Source organism: Peromyscus eremicus, chromosome 9 (genome assembly GCF_949786415.1).
Source record: "Peromyscus eremicus chromosome 9, PerEre_H2_v1, whole genome shotgun sequence".
In the NCBI taxonomy this organism is placed as follows: Eukaryota; Metazoa; Chordata; class Mammalia; order Rodentia; family Cricetidae; genus Peromyscus; species Peromyscus eremicus.
Window position 1 is genome coordinate 85,537,830 of NC_081425.1, and position 21,306 is coordinate 85,559,135.

General features: G+C 44.3%; 1 protein-coding gene across 1 annotated transcript in view; it reads left to right on the plus strand.

Moving 5' to 3' along the window:
* The window catches only part of Cacna2d3 (calcium voltage-gated channel auxiliary subunit alpha2delta 3), an 827,473-nt gene that overhangs the window by 185,050 nt on the left and 621,117 nt on the right, over nucleotides 1-21,306 (plus strand). Inside the window, exon 3 of the mRNA XM_059274534.1 lies at nucleotides 18,549-18,665. Within this exon, the coding sequence (XP_059130517.1) occupies nucleotides 18,549-18,665 (117 nt within the window). The remainder of the gene's footprint in view (nucleotides 1-18,548; nucleotides 18,666-21,306) is intronic.

Here is a 21,306-nt window from a genome sequence, read left to right on the forward strand (position 1 = left end):
ATATATTTTAATCACACAAATAATGAATGGATGTGTGCTCTTCATGAAGAATTTGAATAACCCAGTGTTATATAGAGAGAAATTATAGTTCTATTAATTCTACCCTATGACTCTGGACTGAGATAAAGTATTTGCAGCTTAGTGTTTGCCATTCCCTGATTAGAGAAATCATCGTTTATTGTCAGAACAGCCAGGAAAAATCATATGTTCCAATAGACACTAACACTGACAGCAAAACCACCTGGAAACAGAATTACATGTTTTAGGAGATGCCCTGAATTTAGTTCATATGTTTACTACCCAGAAACCTTAAATTATATTGTGAATACATGCTAGTGCTCAGACCTTATGGAGCTGCGGATATAGCTCCGTTGGTAGAGGGCTTGCCTAATGTGCACAGAGCCCTGGACTCAATCCCCAGAAGCACATAGGCTCAGTGTGGCAGGACACCCGTGAGATCCAGTATTTGGAAGATGGAGACAGGAAGAGGTCAATATTATTAGCAGCTATTTAGTGAGTGTGAGGATGGCTGTGACAAGAAAGACATTGCGTATGACCTAGTGACAAGGACCAGCAGAGGCCAAGGGCTATTGTGTGTCCTGATGCTGTGTGTGTGCCACAGCCAGATCCCAGTCTCTGTTCACGCAGCAGGAAACATTTCTGGATCTTCTTGATGCTCATGAATAGGACACAGAAACTCTCACCGCGTGTTTACCGCTATAGAAAGGTTGAAGAGGGCTATGAGCTTAGGAGAGGGGAAAGCAATGACTCTTTTATTTGCACTAACTTCTAGCCAAAATTCACTGTCATCTTAACTTAGAAATGGAGATGATAAGCCACAGCAATGCCTGTGACTTTGTCACCGTAGCTGTCACTGATGTTTTCATACCGTGTCTGGGTTGGTGAAGACATCTCCTTGCTCTTGCTCACCTTCCACACTGCTAACCATAATGGCCATAGAATCAACCCTTGATCTTCTCTGTAGTGTGCTCCTGAGGAAACAGCTGTATTTGGGTGCCACAAATCTGTGTTTTAAGCATTTGAAGACTTGGTTTTAGTACAATTTTCTTCTTATGTGTTTCCACAAGAAAGCAGTTCTTAGAAGTGGTTCTGAGTTTATTGACTGGAGCAGCCAGAGGCGTTTGTCCCCTCAAGGCTGCTCATCTTGAAGGCAGAGCACAGCATAATAAGGACTATATGGATACTTTGACTAGTCTCTGTTGAGGAATATTTGTTTAACTATGTAAAGATGTGTTGCTGTTTTTCCCTGCCTGCCTAAGACATCTGATTGGTCTAATAAAAAGCTGAATGGCCAATAGTGAGGGAGGAGGTATAGATGGGACTTCAGGGCAGGAAGAGTAAATAGGGGGAATTTAGGCTTGAGGAAGAAAGAAAAAGAGACACCAGGGAGATACTAGGGGCCAGTCAGCCAGACACAGAGGAAGCAGGGAAGTAGGATATACAGAATGAAAGAAAGGTAAAAAGCCCTCGGGCAAAACATAGATGAAGAGAAACAGGTTAGATTAAGTTAAAAGAGCTAGTGGGACAAGCCTAAGTTAAGACTGAGTATTCATAATTAATAAGTCTCCGTATCTTTATTTGGGAACTGGTTGCCAGCCCAAAGAAAATGCAAACTACAGGTCTGCTTAGAGTTTCCTAAAAAAATATGTGTGGTATAGTGATTTTATGTGTGAGTGTATGAGAAAGGGGGAAAGAAAGTTGAGTTTCCCTGCATTCTTCAAAGTGCTGCAGAAACCTGCATCTCAAGAGCAACACAGGGGTTAAGAGGGTTAGCTTATACTGATAGACCCAGCACTAGGGAGACTGAGGCAGGAGGATCAAGTTCAAGGCCAGCTGGGACTACATCGTGAATTCCAGGCTAGCCTGAGCTATAATACTAAGTTCTATCAAAAAAAAAAAAAAGAAAGAAAAAAAGAAAAAAAAAGGAAGAAAGAAAGAAAGAAAAATGAAAAAGAGTAATGTGTGGACATTTCTTAATTTCTTTACCTCTTCAGCTTTTAGGACTCTATTCCATAATTAATAACCTCAAATATGAGGAGCCAAGGACTTGTGTCATAACTGAGGGTCCTGATTTCCTCACATTATGATGACTAGGGAGGAAGATATATAGGGACATTTGCATTTGACCATGTTGTACCATTTTTTTCCTGAGGAGACATAAAAATGTTTTGTTTGTCTGTTTTTCACCCCAGGAGAAGTGTAGCATCAGGGCAAAGAATGGATTTTACCCATGTCCAGCTTGGTGAATACATGAGTTTATTGGGGTTACTTAAAAGAGCATAGGTGACTGTGGACAGCTGTGACACCAGAACGTCCCCTGGGTGACATCTGGTCAGCTACACCATTGAAGAATCCTTCCAAGGTGACTGGGGGAGAGAAGAGTCCTAATGAAGCTCTATGAAGACTTCCTTAGTCTCACAACCCCCTCCCTCCCTCCATGAAGAAATTTTAATAGGCTACATGTCACGAAAGTCTCATGCAGGCCATGAAGCCTGCAGTGTTTCCAGATGGCCATGGCCATGTCCAACCTGGAGGGCGCAGCTGCACTACAGAGTCCTGAAGTATTTAAAGAGCTAGACTATGCGTTTTTACATAAATATACAATTTTTTTTTCTTAACAAATAGAAGATCGGATAACTGTGGCATGTCTCTCTGACCCTAAAACACAAAGATCAGAAGAGGCCGAGAACTTTCCAGTATCAAGATGGGATGGAATATTTTGTTTGTTACCAACCCCAGACTCCTTAGTATCTCCCTTGTTAATATATGATTACTCTGGTCTCTTTGAAATGAATTACCCCGAAGATTTTAAAGCTATCAGGAAAAACTTCTGTGTGCTGGGCTTAACTAAATCTACCAGAAAATCATTTGGTTCTGAAGTTGATGATATTTTTAGAGGGCTCAGATGATTTTTCATTTCGGCATAGAGGAGGCTCTGATGTAGTGACCTCATTTGGGGGCTATCCTATGGATAAAATCAGAGGGTCCCTTACTGCAAACTCCAGAAGACCCGTAGACTCCTCTGGGCAATGGGAGATAAGGAGATTTTTTTTGAGATTTTATTTTTATGTGTATGTGTGTGTGTATGTGTGTGTGTGTGTGTGTGTGTGTGTGTGTGTGTGTGTGTGTGTAAAACTAGGTGAGTACATGTGCAAGCTGTGTGGTCGTCCATGGAGGCTAGAAGAGGAGATTGGATCCCTTGGAGCTGGAGTTACAGGTGGTTGTGAGCTGCCTGATCCAAACATGCTGGGTGCTGGGATCCAAACTCAGATCTTCTGCAAGAGCAACAAGTTCTTTTAACTGCTGAGCCATTTCTCTAGCCCGGGAAGAGATGTTTTACACTTAACAGGTGCCAAAAGGCTGAGAAGTGATGCACAATGTTTGAATGAAGAAGGCTGGTACTATAGTCCTTTTTTTCTCACCTCTGATATCAGCCATAGGGAATTGAATCCCAGACTGCCCCCATCTTTTGTACAGAGGGTGCTTTCAGGAGGCAGGAAGCTCAGGCATCAACATCTCCCTTCAGCAGGAGGGAGGAGGGTTGGTCAGTTTGTTAATCATGATGGCTCTCCATAGTCACAGTAGAAACCTAAGGTCCAGCTGTGCTATACACTGGTGGTTTCTTATGTAGAGTTTGGAAGGGCCAGAGTTAAAGGTTCTTTCAGATGCAAGGTCTTAGCATACATTCTGGTTTGGGGCTCTGTAACTACAGAAACCACTTGAGCAGCTGCAAATAGCATTAGCTCTAAGCTCGTTACAGATCTTGCAGGCTCATTCATTGATTGCCTTCGATTTCCAGGACATCTTGGATATAGAATTAAAAAGACTTTAGTTAAGCCAATTAACTTTTGTGGCGCCTGAGCAACTAATATGGTGTGCTAGAGAAGGTCATTGATGTTATTCAAATAGCAGTTTTATTTGTGCTGGGATTAAGGAAACCAGGCAAAAGGTCCACGAATATTTTATAATGTGTTGCTTCTGGGTTGTAGTAGCTTGGCCTTTCCATCTGAGTGTGACCTTAATTACACATACAAGTGATTGGGTCACATTTTCCTTTCTGGAGATTGAGACTTGATTGCGTCCCCTCTCAAGTATCCATCGGGCAAATTGTTCCCAGCCCAGTTTTAGCATGAGATTTCATCTTGATGTCAGTTATCAAGCTTTAAAACTGAAGTGTGATGTTAAGGGCCTGGGCACTGGGGCCTTGCTGCCTGGGTTCAAATCCTGCATTGCCCTATGGTTTCAATGCCCATTTCTATCACTTAGACCCTACAAGCAGCTCCAAGCTGGGAGTTCCTCGACTTGATGCATCCAGTTGAGTTGTGTGGCTTTCTATTGCCCATGGAAGGTAAGCAGAATTGATGAGTGTTGCTTCCAGGCTTAGGAGGTCAAGAAGTGGGTGTATCTTTTTTGAGCCCTTCCTCATACCTACTGGCTGAATGCAGAAGAATGCAAAGCCAGAGAGATGAGTAGAGCCACACAGTGGGAGGATCATGAACCCCTGAATCACCACATAGAAAGCAGTCTGCTCATCAAGAAATGGTTATGTGAGTAAGAAATATACCTCTATTGTGTTAGGTCTTTGAGATTTTGGGGATGCTGTGATAGCTTATGATCCCTTAATTAATAAAGTAGTTGATAATGTGAGACCTCAGGCACGTGTCTTGAACATTCTGTGCCTCAGTTTCCTAACCTGTAAAATGAGGGGAATGACTTTGACCTGACCTAATGCAAGTGCTCAGTAAGCACAGGCTGTTCTTATTAATAAGGAATTGTCTCTGTCATTCACTCTGATTTTGGGGGGGGGGGAGTGAGAAGAATGCATTGCTTTCGATTGGAGCATCAGAAAATGTAACCAAAAGTAGGTTGCAGAGGGTAATTCACATACGAAGCACAGACTCAGTCAAGTGGCATTTGATCCTTTGTGCCTTGGCTCTAGTTAAAGTTGTTGATGGGCATAGAGAAATTTGTCCTCTGACACATGGGGACCTGCAGTCATTGTTTGGTTTGTGGGATTGTAAGGAGTCTGTGTCTCAAAGATGGTCAAATTTCAGAGCTTTGGGTACCTATGCAGTTGTTTAGAAAATCCTCAGAAACTGCAGATTAAAAATAAAGCATTAAGTGTGTTGGAGAGATGGCTTCGTGGTTAAGTGTGCTCGCTGCTCTTGTGGAGGACTCAAGGTCAGTTCCTAGGTTCTAGGTCAGGCAGCTCATAACTGCCTATAACTCCAGCTCCCAGAGATGTGGTGCCTTCTGGATTCCACGGGCACCCACATATATGTGTACATGCTCACATACATATAGAGATATATACACACATACATACAAACAAAAGTAAAATCGTAGGAGTGCACTAAGGCCATGTGGTTGGTCTTGTAGGCAGACACTCCCCACCATATTGAACACCATATTACACCAGCACACCAGGACAGTCATGGTTCAGTCTAGCCATTTGCCTCTGACTTAATGTCCTCATATGAAATAATGTCACATCCTCACCCAATTTTGTCACCGCAGAGCTCAAATTTATCAGTGGCAATTGTCCAGTGGACTATGTTGAACGGTAAAAGCTTATGTGGTTTTCAGGATGAAAACATATAGGACAGTAGACAGGCTGAGGAGAGATAGCCATCTTTTAATTCAGGAGCTGTCAATCAGGACGCACTAGGTATCTGTGAGAGACCACCCGGTGTGGAGCCCACTGCCCTGTGGCTCCTTGATTTAGCAGCCCCTCCAAGCAGCTATCTGGGAGTGTGTACTCCAGGGACTCTGGGGTGGGGACTTGCAGGATTCTTGGGACTTTTCCTCCCTGCACTAAGGCACAGTGACGTCAGATGTAGTTGACTGAGAAAATTGCACTCCTCAAGGATTTACCTCAAACTTCACAGATCTAGAAAAGAACAACACAAATAATATTTGCTTTTTGACCTTGGTGACAATTTTTTTTGGCCATACTTGTATAAAGCAGGATGATTTATGCAACGTGACACTTTCCACATTCAGAAGAAAAAAATGTTGTTCTGTGACTGAGAACTCTATGAAGCCTGTTAGTTCTGTTATGTTCACAGTTAAGAAGTGTTCCTAACGTCAGCTTAAAAGATTTGCAAGTGTATTTACTTGGATACATAATAGCTCTGAAGTGCCGTGTGTTGAAGTGACACTCTGTATGCAATAATTGAGTTGAGAGGAATGCTAAGTGCATTTATGTCATAATAAGAAAATAAAGCTTCCTATAAGCAGAGACCCAAAAATTGTAGATGATTAGTTTTTATGGCAACACCTTTAGTGATAAATCTGAAAGCTGTCATCCCACTCTCCAAACATATAGGCTTCCAGCAACCTATTTCTGTCAGAAGCGCGGAATCCACAGAGACTAGCCAGGAGCACTCGAGGCTTTATGAACACACTTGAAAACTGCCATGGCCTGGAGTCACATTCGGAGTTAGTTTGTCTGCTGGGTGGTAGATATTGGTTGAGGGTTATTTCTTGTTAAGATGAGAGAATGACCTTTGATTTAGAAGTTAGGACACCGGTCGGGATTTATTGCTATCTCCACCATTGTCACCACCTTGAGTTCTTCGTTCCATGTCCAGCTTCCCCTAGGCTCTCCACATGTTTTACCTCATCCGATTGTTCCAAGAACACCGTGGGGCCTGATGTCATCTATTTTTCTGTGAAAGAATGGAGGCTGGCAGAGGGCAGGAAGCTTGTAACGTGGACAGCAGATTGTGCTGTGCAGACTTGACCTTCATATGAAGCCTGTCTGCAGAGTTCCTGGCTTTAACCCCTGACAGACTGCCCAGCTGGTGCACATTGGTGGTCCTTCTCTCATTCGATCCCGAGCCACCAGCAGCTGGCTTGTGCTCTATAACTTAGCAAGAGGCATTGTCACACAGTGGGCATGCACTCTTGCCTTCCTGACCTGTCATGGTCAGCTGTCTTGACTAGGAGGAGTCACATAGAGTGGACAGAGCAATAACTCCATCACTTTGTCCTAATGGAGGGACATAAAGCTAGCTGTTTATATGCCACCTAAGATACCACCTCTTTTTTCCCCTCCTCTTGGTCTCTTGTCCATTAAACCTCTGTCAAAGATGTCCTTCTTGGTTTATCAGTTACCTTATGGTGGCTCATGATGGTCTCATTACATTCACAGGGTCCTTTATAGACTAGAGGTAGGGAACTATATCCTGTGCCATCAGCCCCTTTTCTAAGAGCTCTGTCTCATCTGTCATTTTCCAACCCTCTCAGAGGCCCTCTTTTCTACCTGGTGACTGTGGCCACCAGTCATTCCCCACAGCTGGAAGAGTGACATCTCTGCACTACAAGCACAAGTGTCCTCATGAGGGGACACATAGAGAATGGCTGTGTCAGATGTGAAGTGCAAGTTTAGATGGGTGTGATCCACATAACTATATTTTAACGTATGCTTATTACTGGACCCCCAAAAATCTTTGTATCCCAGAATAACCATATGTATATGTCCTTATAGTATCTTCTGTAGGGCTGGATTTGTGGATAGATATTAAGTTTGACATTATCATGGAATATCTTATTTTCTCTATCTACAGTGATGGACAGTTTTGCTGGGAATAGTAGCCTGGGCTGGCATCTGTGGTCTCTTAGAGTCTGCAGAACATCTGTTCAGGCCTTTCTAGCTTTTAGAGTCTCCTTTGAGAAGTCAGGTGTCATTCTGATAGGTCTGCCTTTGTATGTTACTTGGCCTTTTTCTTTTGCAGCTTTTAATATTCTTTCTTTGTTTAGTGTTTTGATGATTATGTGGTGAGGTGACTTTCTTTTCTGGTCCAGTCTGTTTGCTGTTCTGTAAGCTTCTTGTACCTTTATAGGCATGTTCTTCTTTAGGTTCAGAAAATTTTCTTCTATGATTTTGTTAAAAATATTTTCTGGTCCTTTGAGCTGGGATTCTTCTCCTTCATCTGTTCCTATTATTCTTAGGTTTGGTTTTTTTTTCCATAGTCTCCTAGATTTCCTGAATGTTTTGTGTCAGTAATTTTTTAGATTTAATATTTTCTTTGACTGATATATTGGTTTCTTCTATTGTATCTTCGATGCCTTCGATTCTCTCTTCCATCTCTTGCATTCTGTTGGTGATGCTTGTGTCTGTAGTTCCTGTTCACTTGCCTAGATTTCCCATCACCAGGATTCCCTTAGTCTGTTTTCTTTATTGCTCTATTTCCATCTTCAGGTTTTGAACAGTTTTTATTCATTTCCTTTACTTGCTTGTCTTTTCTTGGCTTTCTTGAAGGGGTTTATTCATTTCTTCCAATTGTTTGTTCGTCTTTTTCTCGATTTCTTGAAGGGATTTATTCATTTCCTCTTTAAGAACTTCTGTCATCTTCATAAAGTTAGTTTTAAGGCCATTTTCTTGTGATTCAGCTGTGTGGGAATATTCAGGACTTGCTGTAGTAGGATAGCTGGGCTCTGAAGGTGACATATTGCCCTGGCTGCTGTTGATTGTGTTCTTACACTGGAGTCTTGGTATCTGGGTTTGGGGTTTAGATACTGATTTATGAGTTTGTCTTTGGCTGGGTGTTTTTCCCTTGGTTTCTGTTTCTTCTCTGGTCATCTGGCCTGAGTTGCCTGCAGTTCTGGTGGCCTGTAAGTCCTCTGGTCCAGCAGGGTGCCTCTGCTGGGGTTCTGGCAACCTGTGTGACCTCTAGGGATCTGGGTACCACTGTGGCCTCTGGTAAAGCAGGGTGCCTTTGCTGGAGTTTGGGGCCAGGATATGGTAATGAGAAGGGGGTCTGTTGTGGGGAAAGCTCTGTGGGCTCTGAGGAAGTGTTGGTGGCTACAAGCAGGGGTGTTGGGCTTACCTGGAGTCCTGGGTACCAGTATGGCCTCTGATAAAGCAGGGGCAACTACATGTATTTGTCAATATGCCCTCTCTGTCTCCTGAACCTGCATTCTGGTCCATGGTGAGAAATTTGTGGCTATTTGTTTGATGAACATAAATAGTAATAATTTCAGTTTAAGCTCCCTTGTGTCTGGTGGTTGTTAGTGTAATGATGACTTAAAAGGTTGGCTTGCCGGGCGGTGGTGGTGCACGCCTTTAATCCCAGCACTCGGGAGGCAGAACCAGGTGGATCTCTGTGAGTTCGAGGCCAGCCTGGGTTACCAAGGGAGTTCCAGGAAAAAACGCAAAGCTACACAGAGAAACCCTGTCTCGAAAAACCAAAAAAATAAAAAATAAAAAATAAAAAAAAAATAAAAGGTTGGCTTAATGAAGTTCTGTCTTGCATTGTAGTTGTTGTGGAGCTCAAAGGGATGAAAATAACATAAAGGATTGAACCCAAATGTAGGGATGCAACTCTTTCAGGATGAATTAATTGGAAAGGTTCAGGGCCTAGGTGTTCTCTGTATCATTGTAGTACTCATTTTTCTAGTCATCATGACAAAATGACCAAACAGCCAATCAAGGGAAGTGACACTTACTTTTGGCTCATGGTTTTAATGGATATCTGCCATTTTGGGGCAGAAGGCGTGGTGGAGTTTGTGGTTGGTGGGAGATTGGAATGTGCTTGTTCACATATGGAGAATCAGGAGGCAGAGAGAACGGGGGGTGGGTGATGGTGAGGGGGAAGGATGGTCCCACTTCAGTGGCCTTCATCCTCCAGCTAAGCTTCTGGGTCCTGAAGGTCCCACAATCTCTCAAAAACAGTGCTGTGAGCTGGAGACCAAGAGTTCACACACGTGACCATGTGGCCTGGGTCGGAGGTGGGAGCCTCTTTCACATTCAGTCCATAGCAGTTGTTTTTCCAGAGACAGGAATCATCAGGGTGTCTGGCTTTGGGGTTTTTCCAGAGGAGCAGGAGAATCCCGTGTTTGGAGACAAGCTCCCCATGTCTCACTTTGGGGAGGGCAGGGTCTTGGGGTCCCACCCCCTCCCCTGGACCTTCTGTCAGTCCTTACACAGTGATTTTTATGAAGCCCATTGCAGAGGTACAGTTTTAGCTTTGAGGAGAAAGTTTACGCAGGAGTCGATGCTCGGGAGCAGCTGTGCTTCGGCCGTTGGTCGTCACTCTCTGCATCCGACCTCTTCACTGGTCCCTGATTCTGGGCACACTTGGAGCCCCGCTTTATGATTGGCATCACTTGTGATTGGTCAGAAGTCTCTTGACTTGAGTCCCACTCCCTCTGGGCCAGCCCAGGGGGTGGGGGAGGCAGTTCCAGGTGACTCATTTCTAGATATGCAGTTATCATGTAGGGAGGGGAAAAAGACCCAAATGTATGAGCAGCATTAAGTGTCCTGACAGTGAAATAGTGCTTTACTGTTGCTGGTGTTTGTGTGAAATGATCTGGCAAAACAGATGCTGCAGAAATAATGCATTTCTATGTCTCCCTTCTCAAGTGATAAATGTTCTCAGCTCACCAAGGGATTTCTTGCCAAACGCTGATTCTGCTAACAGAAGGAGTGGGAAGACTCATATGTTCTCTTGTGACAGAGGAAGGCAAAGTTTCTTAGGCTTGCCTTTCTTCTGTGACACAGATGCTCAGAGGGATCTCTGGAGGGCTGTGTTCTACCTAGACTCTTCTCTTACCTAGACATGCAGGCTGCAGTGTTGGGGCATCTCAGCTCCTGAAGAGAGGCAGGAACAGCAGCGTGTGGAGTGTGAGCATCATCAAACACCCTGTTGGACTTTGTCTGTTACAACAGGGCCTTCCTTTCAGAAACACACTTGTGCCACAGCAGTAGGGTCCTCTGGAACAGCAATACCAAGAAAGAAGAACAACGGGCCCTAGGGACTTGAGGTGGTTCTTTGTGAGTCACGTCATGCTGGGACCTTTGCAGATGTTCTCCCAGGGCATCTACAGAGCAGTGCTAGAGGGCAGGCATCATTATCCCTGGTGTTCTGAACGAAGACACTGCGGCTCAGGGGCTTAACTTGCTTAAAGCTGTATAGCCTCCATTCCAAACTTCTTCCGACTGTCAGCCTCCTTGACCGGTCTGGGGAAGCCACCTCTTGACTTTCTGCCTCTTGACCCTAGGTTCTGCACTCTATCTAGGGTTCCATTCTGCCCGATTTTATTCACTGGAGTTTTGTTTTTGCCCACTTCTGATCGCTAGTCTTTCTTCTCCCCAAGACTTTTGGTGGCTCCAGATGTCCTCCTACAATGTTTCCAGCTCTCATCACTGCACTTCGATGGCCTTGTCTTTCATGATGTGCCCCTCCTTAGCTGCATGCTCTCAAGATGCACCCCTCCTTAGCTTCATCCTCTCAAGATGTGCCCCCCTTAGCTGAATGCACTCAAGATGCACCCCTCCTTAGCTTCATCCTCTCAAGATGTGCCCCTCCTTAGCTGCATGCTCTCAAGATGCACCCCTCCTTAGCTGCATGTTCTCCAGATGTGCCTTGCTTCAGCTGCATATTTACCAGATGTCCCCCTCCTTAGCTGCATGTTCTCCAGATGTGCTTCTCCTTGGCTGCATGTTCTCCAGATGTGCCTCTCCTCAGCTGCATATTCTCCAGATGTTCCTCCTTAGCTGCATGTTCTCCAGATACCCTTCTCCTTAGCTGCATGTTCTCCAGATGCCCCCTCCTTAGCTGCATGTTCTCCAGATGCCCCTCTCCTTACCTGCATGTTCTCCAGATGTGCCTTTCCAGATGTGCCTCCCCTTAGCTGCATGTTCTCCAGATGCCTCCCCTTAGCTGCATGTTCTCCAGATGCCTTAGCTGCATGTTCTCCAGCGACACAAAACAAGGACAGTTTGCTGAGCCACAGGCAGCCTCTTACTCTAGACCTTCCTGGGTCTGCTTTCACATGTTCTACCCTGACTAGTTCCCCACTTTCTCAGCCTAGTCACCATTCAGGGTCTTACAAGATGTGGTTCTTTTCATCCCATTGCGTCTTTGCCCACTCATCCCACAGCACATGCTGACTCAGAACCTCAGGCTTCCTCAGTGTTTGTTTCACTCACCATCATGGGCATGGTGTCCAGGGTCCTGCCTGGTTTACCAGGGAAACACAGCACAGTCTGTGGACCAAATAAATGGAGTGGTAGAGACAGGCACACATGCATGGCGGCTCCAGCCTGTGTTGTGGGAGAGCATCCATGTTTTGTTGATGTCAGTCTTTCCTGTGTTCCTGTTGTGTGGCCGTGGGGATGTCCTCATACTTCCCTAACAATTCCTTTCTACAGAGGGAGGATGACGTTCATACCTGACGCAGAAGTCATTACTAGTGTGGTCCCTGAAGCCATGCTCACACAGCTGTGTGGGAGGTTGTTGGGGAGGGGTCAAGGCTTTTACTAAAGCCTTCTTTGGTGCCTTGCAGAACAGGAGGGGGCTGCAACCACAGGTGACAGTGAACAGAGCCTCTCAGGGAGGCTGCAGGGCACTTTCCAAGTTGGTTTCTCCTCTGCCTCCAGGTGTTTGGACTGGCAAGAGCTGGGTGTGCTCCTTAACCCCTGTCTCTGTGCTCCCCTTTGGAGGCCCTGAGGAGGGTGGAGGCCACTGCTGGCACCTCCTTTGTGCCTGTCACATGGCGTTCATTTTCCCTGACCTGCTTTTGGTTGGCTATATATCACTCTTGTCAACTGGCTGTCCCCAGTTCTTTATATTTGACTCTTTTCAAAGTCCAAGCTGGTGTTGACGGCAAAAATCAATGAGACAGGTGATTATGGGATTGGCACGGGCCTTTCAAAACAAGTCTGAAAATATTTGGCCTGTCAATCTGTTGTCTCTCTACCCTGAAAAAGTTCAAAAGTCTGAGCAATTAGATGTCAGGCCTTTTTAGGTTTAAAGCCTCTCTCCAAACCTTTGGCTTTCACCAGCTAAGTAAACCCCTCTTTACCTCAGCTCCCCACTGCAGCACACAGGCAGCACCAGCCCTCAGCAGAGTGATGAAGCTAGCGCCAGGAGATTCAGGAAAGGTGTTCAGTGCAGGCTTGAACTGACTGAGTGGACAAGATGCTGCTCTTAGAGGTTATCTGCAGGGATTCTGACCTGGACTCAGATTCCCCCTGTATAAAATATGCTCCTGAAGATTTTTAGGCTTTTTGGATCATGGAACGTTTTTTTTTTCCTTCAACTTTGGCAGATAGTTTTGCTGGGTATAGTAGTCTAGGTTGGTGGTCATGGTCTTTTAGTACTTTCAGTGTATTTGCCACAGGTTCTTTTAGCTTTCAGAGTTTCTATTTAGAGATCAGCTGTAGTTCTGATGGGTTTTCATTTATATGTGGTTTTTTTGGGTAGCTTTCAATACTTTCTCTTTTCTGTAGATTTAGTGTTTTGACTATGATATCAACTTGAGAGTGGGTGGTGTGGGAGGGATTCTGGGGTGGCTAGCTGGGAGGGTCTGTAGTGGAGGAAAGAGAGAGGAGAAGTGATGTATTCTGTCTCAGTTAAAAACATTTAAAATAGATAAATAAATAAAACAAGAAGGGACCCCTGTTCTGTTATAAATAGAACAATGAATTTCATAACTCTTAATTTTTAAAATGATAGACTCAGCATAAAAGTTGGAAAAATTAAGGTTTAAAAAAAGAGAAGGGAGAAAAACATCATTTGTGGTTGCATAGCCTGCTTCAAACACACTAGATGTCTTCTAGCTGTGCGTGCAGATTAATGATTCAAAGCAGAAATGAGTCAATTGACATACTATGTACATTTTCCCTTCATTCTTTGATACAGATTGGTGTGGATGTGTGGGATTCATGCAGTTGCTAAGATCGGACTGATCTCCTTTGTAGGCTCCTTTCTAAGGCTTTTGCTGCATGCTACTGGTGTAGGCCACTAAGGGCTTGCTGCTGATTCTAGACACTCATTGGTTTTTCTCTCCCTGTTCTTCAAATTTTTCTGATTCCAGCAACATGAAACATTTCCTGGCAAGACCAAAGCATTCGCTTATCCTGATTCCAGCAGGTACTAGCATCCTAAGAAGACAGGGCATCTTCCTCAGGGTAGGAAGAGAGTAGTGTACACTTGGTTCATTGCAAAGGGCATCTGATGGCATACGGGCTGCAGAGAAAACAGGCAGGTAGGAAGGAAACAGTGAACGGCTGGATTTGTCCCGCATCTGGGATCTTGGATTGGTACATGTTGTGTTGAGATTAGGGACTGTAACATGACCACAAGTTGTCCAGGAGGTCAGTCAGTTCAGCAGCTCCTTCTCACAGAGAGAGTTCAGGGGAGAGATGCAGGGATATCTTACTGGAATGTCAAGAGTTCAGTAAGCCAGTTCCCTTCTGGATGCTTAGAAGGGAAACACATCCAAACACTGAATACTGGAGCCTGATAAGAAAACCAAAGGGTCAGATGAGAATTCACTGAAGGCTGAGATTCATGTTACCCTTTCTGTAAACACACACTCAAAACATTTTTGTATTTTCAGTACTTAGTTAGCCTTGGGCATAAAACCTAGCCCCTGCTGTGAATTTTGGAGCACATCTGACGAGCAGAGGAAATCCCCTGGCTGGCTTTTGAACTTAGTAAAAATTTCCAGTGATTGTCACTGAAGTTTTATTCATATACCAGAACCCTGTTAGCCAGGGTTGGGCTATCCTGGGTCCATATCCAAGACCAACACATCCCACTTCCCACAGGTGGGAGATGTCACCATTAGAGAGCCAAAGGACAGCATGCCTCCCTCCTTACCTACATCTCAGTTTTTTCATCACATTGCAGTGTATCATATTCATCATCATCATCATCATCATCACCACCACCACCACCACCACCATTATCACCTCCTATCCGTTTGGTATCAAGCTTTATTCAGAAATCTCTATTATAATGAGCTGTGGATCAGTATCCATAAGGACTTGGCCCTGCCCCCTGGGCCACCTCATCTATAGTACCGGGATAGTTAAATCCAGCCTCTTCTGGCTGGGTTTTGAGTCCTGGGACGTAGGTGCAACATTGCAGGGATCATAACAACTTTGATGTGAAGGAGGAAGAGGACACTGGGAGAAGGGGGAATAAAGATTTTCCTGGATAGATTCAAGAGAGAGGACCCCAAGAGTAACTCATGTGATCCTTACATATGCTCTTGGGTACTGGGGAGAAGGATCAACCTGTAACTCCTGGGATTTCACAGGCCCTTGCATTCATAGCAGCTCAGAAATATCACAGCAGATCTCTACCTTTCTTCACTCTCAGGTGACTAGGAATATAAATGCTATTCCTAGTCACCTTCATTCTAAGAACGCATTGGTCCTGGTGTTCAGGCCAGAGGTTTCTATGTCCAGTAACAGTGTCTCTTCTTGCCTTCATCCTCTGCTGGTGTCTGATAGTGGGTGTTGCTGTTGGAGTGAGAGTGGGATTTGCTGCTTGTAGAATGCAGGGTCAGATGGCCGTGCTCACTGCCGGCTGTTAGGGGTTTCCCTAAGTCTTAGGAATCTGGAAAATCCTTCCTGACATTCACTCTTTTCCCTGTGCTCTCTGCCTTTGTCCTCAAGCCAGAAGTGATTTTCTTTTTGTCGGGTTGTGCCAGGGGTCCAACCTGCACATCTGGACCAGAGCTTTACCCCTGGAGAAACACGCCCACCATCCCAACTTCTCCTAAAATAGAGCTTTGTTGTATTGCCTCAAAGGATTTGTAAATTGGAACTGGAAAAGGATGTGTTTTGAGTGACACATGGCCACATACTACTTTCCTAGCTGAGCCTTGGGTAGAAGGCTGGCCTCTGCTGGCCAGGAAAAATGGTGCCTCTCTCCAGTTCCCACGTTTGAAGGTAGAGGTGGGGGAGTGAAGAGAAGATAGATATTTATGCCTTGGGAATTATCCTGCCATGTGCTTATACCTATCACTTAAAAAATAACTCGCTCGACACGCCAGAGCCAAGCTGCAGCATGTACCCTGAGTTTTTCCTAAGTTGAAGCTTGAGGTGAGTTTCAAGTAAAGCAACATATAGTCCCCACAACTTCAGTGCCTCAGCCTTTTTATAAGGACATGAGCATCATGATGCCGTTTTCACACTGACATAAAAATATTGTGAACTCCTGTTGGAATTCTCAATAAGAAACAACTCTTGTTCAATGGGAACAAAATTAAGTCTTTATTCAAATTTACTTTTGTCTTAGGATCCTTTTATCTTCTTACAAAGTACTAAAGTCCATCAGAGCTTTTATTTATGTGGGTTATATCTATTGATATTTATCATATTAAATTTTAAAACTAAGAAATTTAAAGAGAAACTAATTAAAAAGACAAAAATGTGTTATGTAAGTAATGTGTTTTATGAACAATTGCTGGTACTTCTCCCTTTATTGGCAAATTTCCTTAATGTTTGACTTGAGCAAAGACAGGTGGATTCTCACACATGTGTCTGTGTCAATCTGTTGCCATTTGTTGATATCCATGAGGTAAGCCAGCTTCACCTAGAGATGCTGTTGGAAAGAGGACTCCGTGGACCTCTCAGAGTGTCTGAGGAACCTTCAGGAGTTTTTGGACCACTTTTTTTATTTGCCTCTTTAAACAGATTGGTTATCATAGTATGTAATTATCTTCTAAATTGTAGCTAGAGTTTTCCTGCCTGGCCCACGGTCAGGGCAAATCTCTCTCACCCGCCAGTCCCACAGCCACTCAGACCCAACCAAGTAAACACAGAGACTTATATTGCTTACAAACTGTATGGCCGTGGCAGGCTTCTTGCTAACTGTTCTTACAGCTTAAATTATTCCATTTCTATTAATCTATACCTTGCCACATGGCTTGTGGCTTACCGGCATCTTCACATGCGGCTTGTCATGGTGGTTGCTGGCAGTGTCTCCCTCACCCAGCTTTCTGTTCTCTCAATTCTCCTCTCTGTTAGTCCTGCCTATACTTCCTGCCTGGCCACTGGCCAATCAGTGATTTATTTATTGACCAATCAGCAACACATTTGACATACAGACCATCCTACAGCACTAAATTAGTGAGTGGTCAGTCCATAAAATTATAGGTTTCATTGTGATATTTTCGTGTGTGTGTGTGTGTGTGTGTGTGTGTGTGTGTGTGTGTGTGTGTGTTCATATGTGTGCAGGTGTAATGGCTTATCTTGGTTGTCAACTTGGCACAGCTGAGAGGAGGGAGCCTTGGTTGAGGAATTGCCCCCATCAGTGTGAACTTTGGGCATGTCTGTGAGGCATTTAATTGATTGCTAGTTGCTAGAGTAGAGCCTGGCATACTGTTTGTGGTGACTCCCCTGGGTAGGTGGTCCTAGGTTATACATGGAAGCGAGCTGAGCAGAAGAGGAAGCAAGCTGGTAAGCAGCATCCTCCATGGTCTATGCATCATCAACTCCTACTTCTAGATTCCTGCTTGAGTTCCTGCCCTGATTCCCTCAATGGTGTACTGTTAGGTGGAAATTAAGTTGAAATAAATCCTTTCTCACCATTTTGATCTGAGCGGTTTATCACAGCAACAGGAAGCTCACCAGGACAGCAAGTGAGCATGTATGTACCTGTGTGCACAGCCAGAGGAAACTGAAGGCACCTTCTGCTTGTTCTTTCTGTTTTCCGTTTTTTCTTCTCGAAGGCAAGGCTGCTCACTGACCTGGGGCTTGCAAGGCAGTGTAGGCTAGCTGGCCAGCCAGCCTCAGGGAGTCATCTGTCTTCATCTCCCAAGCGGTGGGATTACAAGTGTGTGCCACCCTGCCTGCAGGTGGCAGTGGGGTGGCTGTTGCTGCTGGTTTCCTCCTCCTCCTTCCCTCCTCTCCTCCTTCCTCCTCTTCTGTCCTCCTCCTTCCCTCCTCTTCCCCTCCTCCTCCTCCTTCTCCTTCTTTTTCCTCCTTCTCCTCCTCCCCTCTTCTTTCCCTCCTCCTCTCCTCTTTTCCTCTTCCTCCTCCCCTCTTCCTCCTTCTTCATTATTATGATTTATTTGTGTTAGAGATAGAACTCAAGTCCTGGTACTTGCATGGCAAGTACTTTTCGGAGTGAGCTATCTCCTTAGCCCCATTGTGACATTTTCATGTGATGTTTTAGTTTGATTGTGAATACATCCTCTCACTCTCTTTTGGTCCACCCCTCCCTCCTGCTAATCTCTCTTCTCTTCCCACATACCTCCTTCCATTTTCATGTTTTACTTCCAAAAGAATAAACAAAACAAATTATAAGCTCCACATCTGAGAGAAAACAAGCGTTAGTGAGTGGACCCAGGGCCATATCCATGCTGAGGAGGCATTCCACCACTGAGTTATATCCCCAGGCCAGCAGGCCAGTATTAGGCTTTTGGAGTATGGCTTATTTTGCTTAACACGATGATCTGATTTCTAGTGTTTCATGGATTTTTAAAGAAAAAACTGTCTTAAATTGAGATGATGAGGAAACCATGAGTCAGATTGGCCCCTTAGGACATTCCTTAGATGTGACAGCCTTTGATTAGCTGACAAGTGTTCCTTTCCTGGGTGCTGCTTCAGCACTTTTCATGTTTCTGTTTGATTTAGTGATTATCAAATATAACCTACTGTCTCCTACTCCCAATAGACAATGACGTTGATAAAGTTTTATTTTTATATCCATCAGAGGACATCATACATGTGGTACCTTAGAATCACTTGCCTCTAATACTGCCCTCTCTCCTTTCAGAAATACAAAGAGTATGAGAAAGATGTTGCTATTGAAGAAATCGATGGTCTCCAACTGGTGAAAAAGCTGGCTAAGAACATGGAGGAAATGTTTCACAAGAAGTCTGAGGCAGTGCGGGTGAGTCTTATAGGGTCTGCATTATATTGTCCAAAGACACACAGGAGGCTAGCTCTTCAGGCCTGTTGGTGACGAACCCAACTTACAAAGTTTACCCACTATGTGAATGTTCTTGTCTGCTTATTTCTTCGTTCTGGTGACCAAGAAAAGCAGTTCCTCATTGCCCTCTTCACATATTGGATTCTGATGCCAGTTTTTCTCTTTGGATGCTATGCCTTCAGCATAGGGGCTGCAAAGGATGGGTCCCCAACCCTGATGCTCTCACTAACTTCCCAGGATCACTCAGGGGGACACTGGGGTTCACTGTACAGCTGTAAAACATTTTTAAAAAACGACTGCCGCTCTGTGGAAATGAATTCGTGGAGGGGGCGCAGATGAAGTCTGGAAGAAGTTGGATATTCTTCTTGCTTTAGTGGGCCATTACTGAGATTACAGTGTTTGTATTGATCCAAGTAGCTCACTGAGATTTCCTATCAGCCATATGAAGGGAACTGCAGTGTGTGTGTGTGTGTGTGTGCGTGTGTGTATTGCTAAGTTGGCTTTCTACTTTATTTTTTACTGTTGACCAAACAGGGCATCGTATGTTCATGATTTGGTCGTGATATACAGCCATATTGATATACAGTTGCAAGGAAAATTGCAACCTGAAGAGTCTTTCATTCCTGTGTCTACTTTGCTTGATTTTCATGATCTTCTCAGTAGCATTTTGTTAGAAACAATCACTTCCTTCTTTAGCTTTTCTCATGCTGAACCACCAAACCAAATTTTTCTCCAAGTATTTCTGCCCAAGGTGGATAATCTCACACTCTCTAAATAAACAGTTATATCCGTTTTGTGTCTTTGTATGAGCATGAGTTTGGCCTGGGTCTAGAACCTTCCTTGTCACTTAGTAGGCTCTGTCCTGGGTAGAAAGACATCTCTGTGAGCCTTAATTTCTCATCTGCAGAACAGGACAGTCTCACAGCTGAGGTGGGACCATGACAAAGCTTGCTGTTGGCACAGGCCCTACAGGAAGAGGTGCACTCAGTGAGTGGAAAGTGCTGCTGTGAATGAGCTTCTTGTTGAAAGCTTCCCGATGGGAGCTCTGAAGAGCCTCTGTTCTCTGCCACAAGCATGGTATACCAGTAGTGCCCTGGAGGCTGCATGGTGGCCTTTGACCTGTCTTGCATCACCGCCCTAAAGCATCTGAGAGGAAACATGCATTAGTGAATGGCCCCCGGGGTCATGAATGCTAAGCAAGCACTGCACCACTGAGTTACATCCCCAGGCCTGGATTCATCTTTCTGAGTATGGCGCCTTATTTTTCCCAATGGGTATGGCAGCTTGGTAGCCGTTCAGATGTCAGAAGCAGAACCCTGAAGTGAGAATACTGATGAAGGGCTGGAGAGACGGCTCAGAAGTTAAGAGTACTTGCTGCTCTTGTAGAGGTCCTGGGTTTAGTTCTGAGCATCCACAAGATAGCTCCAAACAGCCTGTAACTCCATTTGCAGAGGATCCCATACCTTCTTCTGAACTTTGCACGCCTTGTGTGGCCATGGTGCTCATACACACATGGAGGTAAACACAAATACACATAAACACAATAAATATTTTTAGAAGAATAGTAATTTTAAAGCATCATGATGAGTTTCTGTTTACAAAATGGATGGCTTCTTGGGTAGAACTTTTAGAATATGTTGAAAAAAATACAAAGCAAAGTCTATCAGTTGCTTTTGTCACTGGGCTGACTGAGTATGGAAAGAATCTTGAAGGAAAGGATTACTTTGTCTCACAGTTGGAGGACACAGTCCAATGTCGTAGAGAAGTCTGGCAGCAAATGTGTGGGGTAGCTAGTCACATGGCACTTGCAGTCAGGAAGGAGAGAGAGAGGGGTAAGGGGAGGGAGTGCTGGTGCTCAGCTCACTGGCTAGGTTGGTTTTCTTCAGTCTAGAACTATAGCCCAGGGAGTGGTGCTACCTAGATATGGAGTGGACCATCCCGTGTCAGTTAAATCAATCCTGAAGTCTCCTCACGGACAAGCCCAGGTGTTTGTCACCTAGATGATCCTAGATTCTGTGAAAATCAAGATCAACTGTCACATATAGAGAAAGTGTCATCTCGAGTTGTGACCCTGTGACAGAAAACTATGATTTTTGCTTTCTTGTGTACTTTCTCTATAGTCTGTTTTCTTTGCCTTTCTATGTGTGTGCTTGTATTTTTCTTCTTTTCAAATTTGAAAATTATGGCTCCTGTTGTCCTTATAATCCAGCTTTTATCCTTTCTTCCAACCATTCTTTGGTAATTTCTCATGTCACTGTGTTTTGTGGTTTCCTTAGATGGCTGACATAGGTTTATTAATTGATTCCACTGTTTCTGCTTTTACCTATTTGTACGTTTAAATTGTTTGCAGGCTTTAAAATCAATATTACTGCAGTGAATCTGCATGTATATCAATAATAAATCAAGCAATCTAGTTGGTGGGCATCTCTTCAAGGATTTTGCCAATATTCACATATCTTGTCTTTATCATAGCCCATGATGGAGGGTTTTGTTACCATCTGCAGTTTACAAAGGGGACATGGAGAGGTAGAAGCTACATAGCTTCTCTGCAGTCACATTGAGTATGGTGCTCCAGGTCACCAGAGTCTGCATTCGTCATCAC